This window comes from Oncorhynchus masou, chromosome 5 (assembly GCF_036934945.1).
Source record: "Oncorhynchus masou masou isolate Uvic2021 chromosome 5, UVic_Omas_1.1, whole genome shotgun sequence".
Classification (NCBI taxonomy): domain Eukaryota; kingdom Metazoa; phylum Chordata; class Actinopteri; order Salmoniformes; family Salmonidae; genus Oncorhynchus; species Oncorhynchus masou.
In genome coordinates this window covers 38,257,826-38,272,036 of record NC_088216.1, presented here as the reverse complement: position 1 = coordinate 38,272,036, position 14,211 = coordinate 38,257,826, and the positions used below count along the sequence as shown (strand labels likewise).

Genomic DNA, 14,211 nt, shown 5'->3' with positions numbered 1-14,211 from the left:
AAAGAAAAACAACCAAATAGTTTTACTGCACGCAAAACTGCCCTTGCACATACTTAAAGTGAAAGGAAGAAAATTAAATGAAAAGTTAGTATATAATTGCAGTGAAAAACTGCAGAGTAATGTCAAGATCTGATCTAGATATCCCGCTATCACCTAAATATTACTCCAACTGGCTGCAGTACACACTCATACCACCAGAGGAAGCTATGAATCGGTGTGTAAACTGGGCAAGGTAGTTTTTATTAAACACTGATTATGTCCTCTAACCTTCAATTACAACAAGTGTTAGCTCTAGATAAAGTGCTTTTCTGTCTCAGCCACCACAGAGGAGATGAACACAAAATAACTTTATGGTCCATAAGACCTGGCTCTAAACATTCTAATGAGCACACCACCAACTTGTCAGTTGTTAATGTGTTCCAATGAAAAACAACAATGTTATACAACCAAATGAAAAATGATTCCCCAAGTAAAAAACAATATTGCACATAATCTTACAAAATGCTAAGACTTTGTCCACAGTGATAAAACAGTGTACAACAAAGGACAACAAACATCGCCATAGGCTACTGTTTTTGACTGCAGTGTTATATACAAAGCAAAAGGAACATCTCTCAGGCCCATCTATTCAACGCATAAACTCATATTACGTTACGCAACATTAATTTAGCAAGATTGACAACAATATTGTGAACTTATACTTTTTTTTGCAAAATACTTGTTTTCAATGTCTAACTATGTAACCACGAGGCAATCATTCTCAAGTTATTATTTCTGTGACCAAAGCAACGTCTTGTAGTTTAATCACAGACCCCCAAAGGGAGCCCTAGTGTAGATGGAGGACACTCCCCTTCCAAACCACTTGCCTTGTACATATAAGTCATGACACCATATACCACTGAAACAAATATGTCCACATAAGACCATGCAAACAGTAATTATAAAACACATTGGAAATTCAAACAAACTAATTTCCCATAAATCCTTTTTTCACCAACATTTGAGATATTTTCTTTATAAATAGATTAAAGGCTCAGTCAATGCAGGCAATGTTGTAGTAAAATTCCAAAATAGCCAAGTATTTTGAAAGTTGATATGAGTGTCTATTAATCAAACTGTGTAATAATAGGAGAGAGTCATATGGTTGTAGTCATATATTGGCCATATGTAAAAACTAGCAGTGGCGAGACCAGTCGCTAGAGTTTGCTCTTGTAAGAGATCTGATGTAACTGGCAGAGAACTACCAGTGAATTGCAGTTAACATTTCACACATCAATCAAAATGTAAAACAAAGAACTTTACTATCTTTAAGTTCTAACAACACTTTATTGCACGACTGTTGTCAATTCAACTTGATAAAACGTTCAAAGTTGCAGTCTGGGCTAAGAGTTTCTCTAGACTAAATGTGGATTGAAGAAGATGGAATAATCAAGAGTGCCATTTGTGAAAATAATTAAAAAAAACACTGGGGAGGGGGGGGACTGCCCCCGGACTCCCAAACAAATTGCACCCTAATGGTATAAGTATTGCCTCAAGATACTGTATAATATATTCAGGAATGTTCTCTTCCAAAGCTGAAAATGACTCCTGTCCAGAAAGACTCTCAGGTCAATAGTTAATAGGTAAAGCCGGGTCAAGTCTTGGAGGAGACAAACCACCAGCATTGATATGTATTTCTATATATGCCTACCCTTTTACTGATATCTTTTATATGTTCCTTTAGATGTGTTCATTTACAAATAACTCTAATACTAGCAGAATTCACAACATATGAGTCTGACTTTCAAACAACACTTTAAACATAAATACTGGGTTCAACAGCTCTATAAACTAGTTTAATTTGTTGTTTTGAACCCTCTATTATATATATATATATATATATATATTATATATATTTTTTCATAGTTCCACTACAAGTGCAAGTGACTTTCAAAACACAAAATAAATACATGATGATAGTTGTCATTGTGATATATTAATAAATTCCTTAGACATATGAAATCTACATACAAAATAGATGAGTAAAAAAATAAATAACATGAATATGTGAGACCAAATTTCAGCTATTGCACATTCCTTTCAAAATGCACTTATGTATATGTCTTTGTTGTAATTAGCTAATAATCCATTCATTGTCAGGGCCATACATATTGGCTCAAATCTGTGCCAATTTTGTGGATACGAAATCACATATTTGGATTATACTGCATAGGGTTCAGTGTTACAGATGGGGTGAGTTTCATAGCTGTGTAACCCTTTTCCATTCCATCACTTTTTATATCTATTACTATTTAATTGCACACTAACCCCACACTAACCCTTCAACCTAATGCACAATTTGTACTTTAAATCAATATTAGACTTTCATAGATCGATTTCATTTTAAAAATATTTTTTTATATGGCACATGTAAACATTACTAAATTTGGCAAAACAACATATATTTTTTTGCGATAATTAAAATTATATCTCTATTATATAAATATGCATAACTTTTGTCTATAAACATAAACATCATTTTGTTTTCTAGGTGGAAAAATGTTCATTTAATGAACTGGTAAATTCATTAAATCACCTGTTGCACAGTGGGGGACAGTGCAGGTGCAGTACTCGTTAGGGATACAGTGACAGTTACCATAGTGATAGGAGCCTAAGCCATCCAAAAGCAGTTTTGAACCGACCCTTTGAGAGAAGGAACATTTTCTCCACTAGAAGCTTTTTAGTAAGTCACAAACATACTACACTCATAATTAACAACGCATCAGAGCTTTTACACTATTTACAGTGATCCACACTGGGGTCAAGGGGTGTGGGTGTCTGACAATGATGAACTCACTGCTCATAATATTTCCCCGTCTCTTTTCAGTTTCTCGTTCTTAGTGGAAAGGTCGTCTGACATAAGAGCAGGGGCTCTTTTTCAATTGTCTTTCCTCGATTCTTTGTCTCTCCTCTGTCCAAGGAGGCGAGCAAAGGGGATAGTAGGAATCAAGGAAAGAACATTGAGAAAGAGCCCCTGCTTTTCTGTCAGACGACCTTTCCGCTAAGAACGCTCCTCACAGTCTAACAACGTATCAATATCTTAAATCAAGTTAGCCTGGTTGTTTTTGGCACTAACAGTGGCTGGATCTAGACGGGACACATAGACACTTAGAAAGGGGGAAAATGGAGAAGTATAAATATGATGACAGTGCGAGAGCAAAAACAAAGTACAGCGACATGAGGACGACATGTTGCAGAGTACTCAAGATGAGGTCAAAGTTCATAGAGCACGATCTATGTCATCACGGAGGCTTGTTCGTTTCTCTCCCATCTTCCTCCAAACTTTGTTCCTTCGTTCACAACTTACCCTGATTAAAAGAATGACCAAGTTCTCTTCAAACCACCAACCATGACCATGGGTAGCAGTCTTTCTCAACGGTGGTCATCTCCGCACTTAATGAACAGGGTTTCCCACAGGACTCTTTTCGTATTCTCTCTTCGCTGTGGTTTCGCAGGGTCTTATATACACGACTAGCTACACAACGTCAACATCCTCAGTTCTCCACTGACCACTGTTCAGTCTTGCGTTAGGCTACTCCATGTTGATAGGTAGGTGACTCCAAATCGATGGCACTCTAAAACATCCCCTCATAACAAACCACAATCGGATGAATGAGACACTTAAGCTGCGTCTACACAGGAATCCCAATTCTGATATTTGGTCTTTTGACCAAGCATATCAGATCTTTTTCCGAGCTTATCTGATGGTCAAAAGACCAATTACTGAAGAAAACATCATAATTGGGCTACCTGTGCAAACGCAGTCTTAAACACACACAGACACACACATCACACTGAACAACCCAGCTCACCTAACCCTCTGTATCCTTGACTCCATAACCAAATGACCAGTGGATTGACCAATAGGCAGCTATGAATAGCACAAAGGGTGTGGAACTGGACAGTGATGGCTACCTGCAATCAGCAGAGGGCAGTATTTCACGCTATTTCATTTCAGAGTACTGATTGATAATCTTGCTGGGTGAATTGGAAGTGGACTAAACCTTTCCTTTGTAGGTTATTTGGGTCATGGACAGGAGGAGGCGAAGTCTCTGAGCCATCTGCTCTAGATGATATGTGGTCTGGATATGAAGCTAAAAGAGGCTACCTCTGACATCTTATAGGACCGGAAAAGGCTCTAAAGTGTGTGAGGTAATCTAAATAGCATCCTACTAGTCTGAATAGATTCTGTGTTTGTGTGTGTGTGAGAGTGTGTTTTAAGGCAAACAGAAGATAGCGTGAAGAGAAGCAAGGTGAGATGGGGTATTGCTTGGGTGTGAGCGGAGTGTCTGACAGAAACAAATGGAAGGGGGGGGAATCATGGACTTGGGGGGGGGGGTTGCTCTCTCAAGAGTAGATGGTGATGACCTCACGACCGCCACCGCGAACCAGGAGAACCCTGTTGAGACCTTCAGTCAGGACCTCCAGGAACTCCATGTCTGAGAGGGCGCAAAAGATAAGGAAAACAACTGGTGCACCTCTGTAGCGTTATGCTTACATTTACTAGTAGCCAGATACTTACTTGTTTTAATATTTATTTTATTAAAATGTTTACCTACCTCCAACTATTTTTTATAATAGTTTCTCTCTTTATTATAAATTGTTTTTTAATGTATTTTTTTTATTCCTGCCACAGAAGTCGCTAGTGCGCAATGAGACAAGGATATCCTCCCCGGGCCAAACCCTCCCTAACCCGGACGACACAAGGCCAATTGTGTGTCGCCCCATGGACCTCTCGGTCGCGGCCGGCTGCGACAGAGCCTGGGCGCGAACCCAGAGTCTCTGCTGGCACAGCCCTAGACCACCCGGAAGGCCCCCTTTTAATGTATTTTTTTGCAAGGTTCTGTCTCTTTTTTTCTTTCTTAAAAAAAGTATTTAATCATAGGCATATAATACCATTGACAGCCGTTAGAAATAACCATCCCACATTGGGGAAGTGGGAGGTAAGGTTCATGTTCCACCAGACTACCATCCACCCCTCTCCCAGAACACCTCTTCAGCCTTCTTCAGCCCACTACCACAGTGTGGTGGACACAAAAAAGCAAACTAAAACTAAAAAAACTAAAACAAGTCAGATACTTATTTGTAACGACACAGCTTCTATGGGCAGATAAACTGTGTGAAGATGACTTAAGACATAATCCATTCTGTAAACTCCATGGGAGTGTTAACATGAGTAAAGCTATAGTATGTTAATTTACACATCCTACAGAAAAATGCTGTGGAAGCCAGGGGGCTGATGCTGTTGTAGTCCATGTGGGGTCAAACAACATTAGGAGGGCTAGCTTGGAACTGCTGAATTTTTTTTTTTTAAACGGATTCTAGCTTTGAAAGTTTCTAAAAAAGCAGCCAATTATTTCAGGCCAGGTACCATCGTTGGACAGCGCCTGTGAAAGATTCATCAGCAGGCTACTGGCATTACACACCTGGCTAAAATATTACTGTGGCTTTGTTGGTGTTACCCTTTCTATGAGCTTATAATATAAACTACACCATGAAAGGTACTGTTTACTTGACTTGAATCATATTTAATCATACATGTAACAGCAGTTTACAGCACTTTCTTCCTCTCCCCAATTCACTTAAACTATATTTCTTTATTTCCCTTGGACTTCACCTGAGTACCCCCTAGTGGCTGGAATACAACTGTATTAAGCCCCTTACATTGGCATAACGTTTAGAGATAACTTTGTCACCTTCTGGAAACAGAAGACGCTTTACAGGAATGACAGAGTCCATCCAAATCATCTTGGCTACTAGACAATGACTTATCAATGAACCAAGCCCTGCTCAGATAATCCCTACCATTGTTTCTCTGAGTTGTCGTAGTGCTGCAGAAAATGTACATTGTCCCATGAACGTTGGAAGTCATAATATGTATCCAGTTCGGGCTAGGTGCAAATATATTCATGTCCGGATGAAAAGCGTGCCCAAAGTAAACTGTCTGCTACTCAGGCCTGGAAGCAAATATATGCATAGTATTAGTAGATTTGGATGGAAAACACTCTGAAGTTTCTAAAACTGTTTGAATGATGTCTGTGAGTATGACAGAACTTATTTGGCAGGCGAAACCCCAAGGACAAACCATCCAAGATTTTTTTGAGGTCACTGTCTTTTCAATGGGTATTCTATGGGGATCTGGATTTCTAAGGCACTTGCTTGCAGTTCCTATCACTTCCACTGGATGTCAACAGTCTTTAGAAATTGGTTGATGTTTTTCCTTTGTGTAATGAAGAAGTAGGGCAGTTCAGAACGAGGGCCGAGTGAAGTGTAGAGGCGCGTGACCTGACAGCACGCTCCACATTGTTTTCGTCCGGTATTGAACACAGTTTATCCCGTCTTAAATTGTATCGATTATTTATGTTAAAATATACCTAAAGTTGCATTAGGAAAGTTGTTTGAAATGTTTGGACAAAGATTACAGGTAACTTATGAGATATTTTGTAGTCATGTTGCGCGAGTTGGAACCAGTGTTTTTCTGGATCAAACGTGCCAAATAAATGGACATTTTGGATATATAACGACGGAATTAATCGAACAAAAGGACCATTTGTGATGTTTATGGGACATATTGGAGTGCCAACAGAAAAGCTCGTCAAAGGAAAGGCATGAATTATATCTTTATATCTGAGTTTCGTGTTGCGTCTGGCGGGTTGAAAGATGATTGTCTGTGTTTGTTTGATGGGGTGCTATCCTCAGATAATAGCATGGTTTGCTTTCGCCATAAAGCCTTTTTGAAATCTGACATTTTGGCTGGATCAACAACAAGTTTAGATTTAATCTGGTGTATTGCATGTGTGATTTCATGAAAGTTTAATATTTATTGTAATTTAATTTGAATTTGGCGCTCTGCCATTTCACCGGATGTTGTCGAGGGGTTCCGCTAGCAGAATGTCTAGCCATAACAGGTTTATAAGTAATCTAATTTATGTCCCTCAAAGTCCCTGAATGCCTCTGTCAATCCTATAGCTATTGTATGCAGTAATCATATGTCTATAAACCAGAGTTAAACTATTATCACTGAGGCAGTGTGCCCTAGTAGGAAGTTCAGGTGTGCTTTTCTGGGATAACAATAAAACTCTGTACTGTTGGGGAGACTTGAGGACCGGAGTTGGGAACCACTGTCCTACAGTATGATGGCATTAGCCCAGCGTTTCCCAAACTCAGTCCTCAGAACCAAAAGGAGTGCATGTTTTTTTTCTTCTCCCTAACACTACACAGCTGATTCAAATTATTCGAAGCTTGATGATTAGATGATTATTTGAATCAGCTCAGATGTGTAGTACTAGGTTAAAACCTGTTAAGGCTCGGGACAATACTGCCCCCTTTGGATGAATTGCGTGCCCATAGTAAATTGAAAAGAAATCTGTCCAAAATTGCAAATATATGCATATAATAATTATTATTGGATAGAAAACACTCTAAAGCTTCTATAACCGTTTGAATTATGTCTGTAAGTATAGCAGAACTCACAGGGCAGCCAATCTCCCAAACTAGTTTTGGAAACATGAAAGTTGAGCCAACTTTGATGTCATCGCCCCCACCCTTCCCAACCAGCTATGGATCTGCGTTTAATTGTTCAAATCCCGTGTGCTTTGACCCTTTGGGAGGCAAAAGAGTGGGTGTTGTGAGAAAATACATGCGCGTTAGGGCGCGAATTGTACACAGTCATTCCTCTGTTCCAGATTGTCTGAGAAGAATTGCTTTTGTCCGGTTGAATCGCCAATTGTTTTGTACGTTTATAACATCCTAAAGCTTGATTCTGCACTTAGTTTGACCAGTTTAGTCGACATATAATATGTAATTTTGAAGTTTTGATGTGCAACTGTTCGGGACCAGAAGTCATTTTGGATGCATTTCAGCTGAAAGTGTTAGCAGATGCTAATACAAAGACACACGACTTGAAACAAAACAATGTATTGGGTAAGTATGACTCCTTCCACTACATTCTGATCGAAGACCATCAAAGGTAAGGGAATATTTATGTTGTAATTTTGTATTTCTGTTGACTCCAACATAGCGGAGAAATATTGCTTACGTCTGAGCGCTGCCTCAGATTATTGCATAGTGAGCGATTTATGTAATGTTAAAACGAAATGTGACAAAGCGGTTTCATTAAGAAGCAGTGTATCTTTCTAACTATATGTAGAACATGTATATTTAGTCAAAGTTTATGATGTGTATTTCTGTTATCTGGCGGAGCTATCTATAATTTCTCCGGACATTTTTGAGGATTTTCTGAACATGGCATCAAAGTAAACGGAGATTTATGGATATAAATTGCATATTATTGAAAAAAAAAACATAAATGTACTGTGTAACATGTCCTATTACTGTCATCTGATGAAGATTTTCAAAAGGTTAGTGAATTATTTTTCTTTTAATCCTGCGTTTGTGATTGCATCTTTTGTTCGACAAAATGGCTGTATATCGTCTGTGTCTTTGTGGTGGTTTGACATAAATATGTGCTATGTTTTTGCCGTAAAACATTTTAGAAATCTGACTCGCTGGGTAGATGAACAAGGTGTTTATCTTTCATTTGAGCTATTGGACTTGTTAATGTGTGCGCCACCTTTTGAGTTGAGTGGGGGGGGGGGGGGGGGGTGGTGCCCTTGGGGAACCTGTACCGTTACCACGTTAAAAACCAAAACGTGCACCCCTTGGAGTCCCGAGGGCCGAGTTTGGGAAACCCTGCGATTGGCCATATGGGCATTTGCAATTCACCCTTGACATTGTGCATCTGAAGCGGAGAATAGCTTAACTCACATATTGTTGGGCTATATGTTCTCAATTTAATACGATACCAATAGACAATGTGTATGAGGCTAATCATTATACTAGATCAGTGGTACTCATTGTGCAGCCCGCAGGCCGAGCCCTAAATTTGTGATTTTCCTATTTTCCATTCATAATACATAACAATGATACAATTTCAATTCAATGTGTTTACTGCAGGCCTGAATCACTTCAATGAATATATCTATTGTTCACTGGATGGCAGATAGATGGCAGTATAGTGCAGCTGCTCAGCTACAGCGACCGACACATATCAGTTTGCTACGAGGTATTTTTGCAGTCTGGTCGACATGGATCATTTTATTGTAAAAAAGAAACGTACATCTATTGACAATGAAAATGTAGGGGAAGAGCTGGAGAACAAGCTGTGAATGAGCAACCACCAGAGAACCAGGAAAATCAGGAAGATGGCGGCGGGTAAATGCAGATAGCTAACGTAGCTTGCGTGGCTAAATTGGCTCTGATGGCTAAGAGAAGGATACGATCGATTCAAGAAGAACACAGAAAGTTCCAAGAGAAATGGACAGGCAAGTATTTTTTGTACTGCATGATGGGACTAGCTCACTTTGTCTTATTTGCTTAAAAGACAGCTCAAAGGACCACAACAAATGGACAGATCTAGCACTGTTGCAGAAAAAGCGACAGAGGCAACATATGAGATTGCGTGGAGACTCGTGAGAAACAAGAATGCCTTCACAGAGGCCTCAGCCGAAATATTGTATGCAATTTTCACAAACAAGGAAGCTATTTCAAAGCAAATTAAGGGACTGCAACTCAGACTCGACCATAACAAGACATTGGTGAGGACATCGGTGAGTAACTGATAACTGACATATCTGTGGTGCCATGTCTTAGTATTGCGCTTGACAAAAGCACTGATGTATGTGACATTGCTAAATTATGTGTTTGGATCCACTTCCCTCAAAATGAGTCATTCAGAGAGGAACTTATGTTTACTGCCCCTTCAGGGACAAACACGAGGAGAGGATACTCTGAAAGCCTTATTGTTTTCTGATAATAATATTGACTGGTCAAATTTGGCTTCTGTGTGCACTGACGGCACCCCAAACATGCGAGGGAAGGAGAAGGGCCTGATGAGAAAGAGACAGGATATTCACAAATTTCTTACGTTTTATTCAACAGGAAGCACTTGTGGCTGAACTCAAAGACTGTGACTTACAGAATGTGATGCAGTAAGTTATGTGCATGGTGAACAATATTATTGCGAGGGCACTGAATCACTGTCAATTACGCGAGTTGCTGGAGGAATACGGCGACTTGATATTTCACAATGAGGTGAGATTGCTGTTTTGTGGAAGAGTTTCAGAAAGATTTCTCTCTCTCCTCCCTCAAATCCGTGAATTTGTTGCAAGCAATGGGAGAGAGGAGCCAGAGCTGGATGATCGACAGTGGATATTAAAGCTGGCTTTTCACCTGCCAACAGTAGCTATGACGCTGTGAGTCAAGAACAGGTGAAATGTTTAATAAAACAACAAACATGAAACAAGACAGCTTAACAGTGGCAAGATAGCATGAAAACAGGAATCAATACCGACAGAGGAATGAACATACAGTGGGGCAAAAAAGTATTTAGTCAGCCACCAAATGTGCAAGTTCTCCCACTTAAAAAGATGAGAGAGGCCTGTAATTTTCATCATAGGTACACTTCAACTATGACAGACAAAATTAGAAAAAACATCCAGAAAATCACATTGTAGGATTTTTAATGAATTTATTTGCAAATTATGGTGGAAAATAAGTATTTGGTGACCTACAAACAAGCATATATATCTGGCTCTCACAGACCTGTAACTTCTTCTTTAAGAGGCTCCTCTGTCCTCCACCCGTTACCTTTATTAATTGCACCTGTTTGAACTTGTTATCAGTATAAAAGACACCTGTCCACGACCTCAAACAGTCACACTTCAAACTCCACTATGGCCAAGACCAAAGAGCTGTCAAAGGACACCAGAAACAAAATTGTAGACCTGCACCAGGCTGGGAAGACTGAATCTGCAATAGGTAAGCAGCTTGGTTTGGAGAAATCAACTGTGGGAGCAATTATTAGGAAATGGAAGACATACAAGACCACTGATAATCTCCCTCGATCTTGGGGCTCCACGCAAGATCTCACCCCGTGGGGTCAAAATGATCACAAGAACTGTGAGCAAAAATCCCAGAACCACACGGGGGACCTAGTGAATGACCTGCAGAGAGCTGGGACCAAAGTAACAAAGCCTACCATCAGTAGCACACTACGCCGCCAGGGACTCAGATCCTGCGGTGCCAGACGTGTCCCCCTGCTTAAGCCAGTACATGTCCAGGCCCATCTGAAGTTTGCTAGAGAGCATTTGGATGATACAGAAGAAGATTGGGAGAATGTCATATGGTCAGATGAAACCAAAATATAACTTTTTGGTAAAAACTCAACTCGTTGTGTTTGAGGGGACAAAGAATGCTGAGTTGCATCCAAAGAACACCATGCCTACTGTGAAGCATGGGGGTGGAAACATCATGCTTTGGGGCTGTTTTTCTGCAAAGGGACCAGGACGACTGATCCGTGTAAAGGAAAGAATGAATGGGGCCATGTATCGTGAGATTTTGAGTGAAAACCTCCTTCCATCAGTAAGGGCATTGAAGATGAAACGTGGCTGGGTCTTTCAGCATGACAATGATCCCAAACACACCGCCCGGGCAAAGGAGTGGCTTCGTAAGAAGCATTTCAAGGTCCTGGAGTTGGCTAGCCAGTCTCCAGATCTCAACCCCATAGAAAATCTTTGGAGGGAGTTGACTGTTTGTGTTACCCAGCAACAGCCCCAAAGCATCACTGCTCTAGAGGAGATCTGCATGGAGGAATGGTCCAAAATACCAGCAACAGTGTGTGAAAACATTGTGAAGACTTACAGAAAATGTTTGAACTCTGTCATTGCCAACAAAGGGTATATAACAAAGTATTGAGATAATCTTTTGTTATTGACCAAATACTTGTTTTCCACCATAATTTGCAAATAAATTCATTAAAAATCCTACAATGTGATTTTCTGGATTTGTTTCTTCTCATTTTGTCTGTCATAGTTGAAGTGTACCTATGATGACAATTACAAGCCTCTCTCATCTTTTTAAGTGGGAGAACTTGCACAATTGTTAGCTGACTAAATATTTTTTTGCCCCACTGTAAGGGTGGGACATATAAAGGTATAAAGGGGGGTAATGAGGAAGGTAATGGAGTCCAGGTGTGAATCATGATGATCTGCAGGTGTGCATAATGAAGGATGCCAGGTGTGCGTAATGATGAATCCCAGGACCGGTTGTTAGTATTCTGGCGACATTGCGCGCCGGAGGAGAGGAGAAGACGTGACAGTACCCCCCCCTCTGACTTGCGGCTCCTGCCGCAGAATGACGCTAACCAGGGTGGTGACCCCGAGGAAGTGGAAAGCATGGATGATGTTGGGATCCAGAATGTCTTCCACCGGAACCTAACACAGCTCCTCTGGGCCATACCCCTCCCAGTCCACCAGATACTGGAGTTGACCCCCCACGTGAGTCCAGTACGGATCTGACAGAAAACGCCGTACTCCCCTCGATGTCCAGGGGAGGTGGTGGGGTGCCGTGGGGGACTTGCATCAGCTAAGGGACCAGGAACCACCGGCTTGAGAGAAGGGAGACATGAAACGAGGATGAGATACGATAGTGACTAGGCAACTGTAACCTATACGTCACCTCATTGACCCTACAGAGAACCTTGAACAGCCCCACAAGCCGGGGGCTCAGTTTCTTGCAGGGCAGGTGGAGTGGGAGGATCCTGGTAGAGAGCCAGATGCGATCCCCAGGGTGGAACACAGTGGTCTCACTGTGGTGGCGGTCTGCCTGTTCCTTTTGACGATGGATGGCATGCTGGAGTCTAACATGCTCATCGCTCCACACTTCTGCGTGTGCGGAACCACTGATGAATTGCAGGAGCTTCGGTCTGGAGGCCAGGGCCGGCTGAAAACCCAGAACACACTGGAAGGGGGTCAACCCAGTGGAAGAGCGTCAACCCAGAGATGAGCGACGCAGTGAGTTCTGGGCATACTCTGCCCTTGGAAAGAATCGTACCCACGCACCCTGCCGGTCCTGAGAGTGACTCCTCAGGAACCTCCCCAGCTCCTGGTTCATCCTCTCCATGGTAACCCGGAAGTGAGGCTGACTGTGACCCAAAGCTTCTCCATGAAGGCCCTCCATACTCGTGATGTGAATTGGGGGCCACGGTTGGAAACTATGTACTCCGGAAGGCCATAATGCTGGAAGACCTGCTGGAAGAGTGGTGGTGAATGGTGGTGAAACCGTCAGAGTAGAGATCAGTTACAAAGTCGATGGATAGATGAGACCAGGGTCGCTGAGGCACGGGAAGCGGCAAGAGCTTCCCCACTGGTGCATTCCAGGGGGACTTGGTTTGGGCACATGCGGAACAGGAGTTTGCACAACGAGTTACATCCTGCGCCAAGGTGGGCCACCAAAACTTCTCAGCGATGGATTGGGTAGTGCGAGAAATACCTGGATGTCCAGTGACGACAGCTGTGAGTGCCCAGGTCAGCAGCTCATCCCTTATCCTTGTGGGAACATAGATACGCTCAGGAGGGCAGTTCAGGAGTGCGGGCTCCCTCTCTCAAGCCTGGCGGATGTCCACACCTACGTCCCAGGCCACTGGACTTACAACTCGGGAGGATGGGATTATAGGGGCACTCTAGACTGGTCAAGAGCCATGTGTCCCCGAAACACGACCCAACCACAATGCCCACTTAACCTAGAAGCCAGCCACAATAATGTGTCGGATGAAACACAGTACACCTAGCACAGTGTCAGCGTGCATGCGCCTGTCCCGCCACAGGAGTCGCTAGAGCGTGATGAGACAAGGACATCCCTGCCGGTCAAACCCACACCTAACCCGGACGATGCTGGGCCAATTGTACGTCGCCCCATGGGTCTCCCGGTCGCGGCCGGCTGAGACAGAGTCTGGATTCTAACCAGGATTTCTAGTGGCACAGCTAGCAACTTCTATGTACTGCCTTAGACCACTGTGCTACCCGGGAGGCCGGATATTGCTCCTACTTGCCATCTCTTCAATCTAAGCCTGGGAAGCAAGAAGTCATTCCTCTACCCAAGAATAGTAAAGCACCCTTTACTGGCTCAAATAGCTGACCAATCAGCCTGTTAGCAACCCGTAGTAAACTTTAGTAAAAAATTATGTTTGACCAGAAACAATGCTATTTTACAGGACAGGGCATTCAACATGCATCACACTTGCACAAACGACTGATGATTGGCTGAAAGAAGTTGATAATAAATAATATTGTGAGAGCTGTTTTGTTAGACTTCAGTGAGGCTTTTGACATTATC

General features: G+C 42.0%; 1 protein-coding gene across 2 annotated transcripts in view; it reads right to left on the bottom strand.

The window, feature by feature from the left end:
• Positions 1–219: 219 nt before the first annotated feature.
• Positions 220–14,211, bottom strand: part of LOC135539552 (solute carrier family 12 member 5-like) — a 173,845-nt gene continuing 159,853 nt past the window's right edge. For both annotated transcript variants that reach the window (XM_064965487.1, XM_064965488.1), the window contains exon 25: positions 220–4,478. In XM_064965487.1, the coding sequence (XP_064821559.1) occupies positions 4,387–4,478 (92 nt within the window). In that variant the 3' untranslated portion in view covers positions 220–4,386. The remainder of the gene's footprint in view (positions 4,479–14,211) is intronic.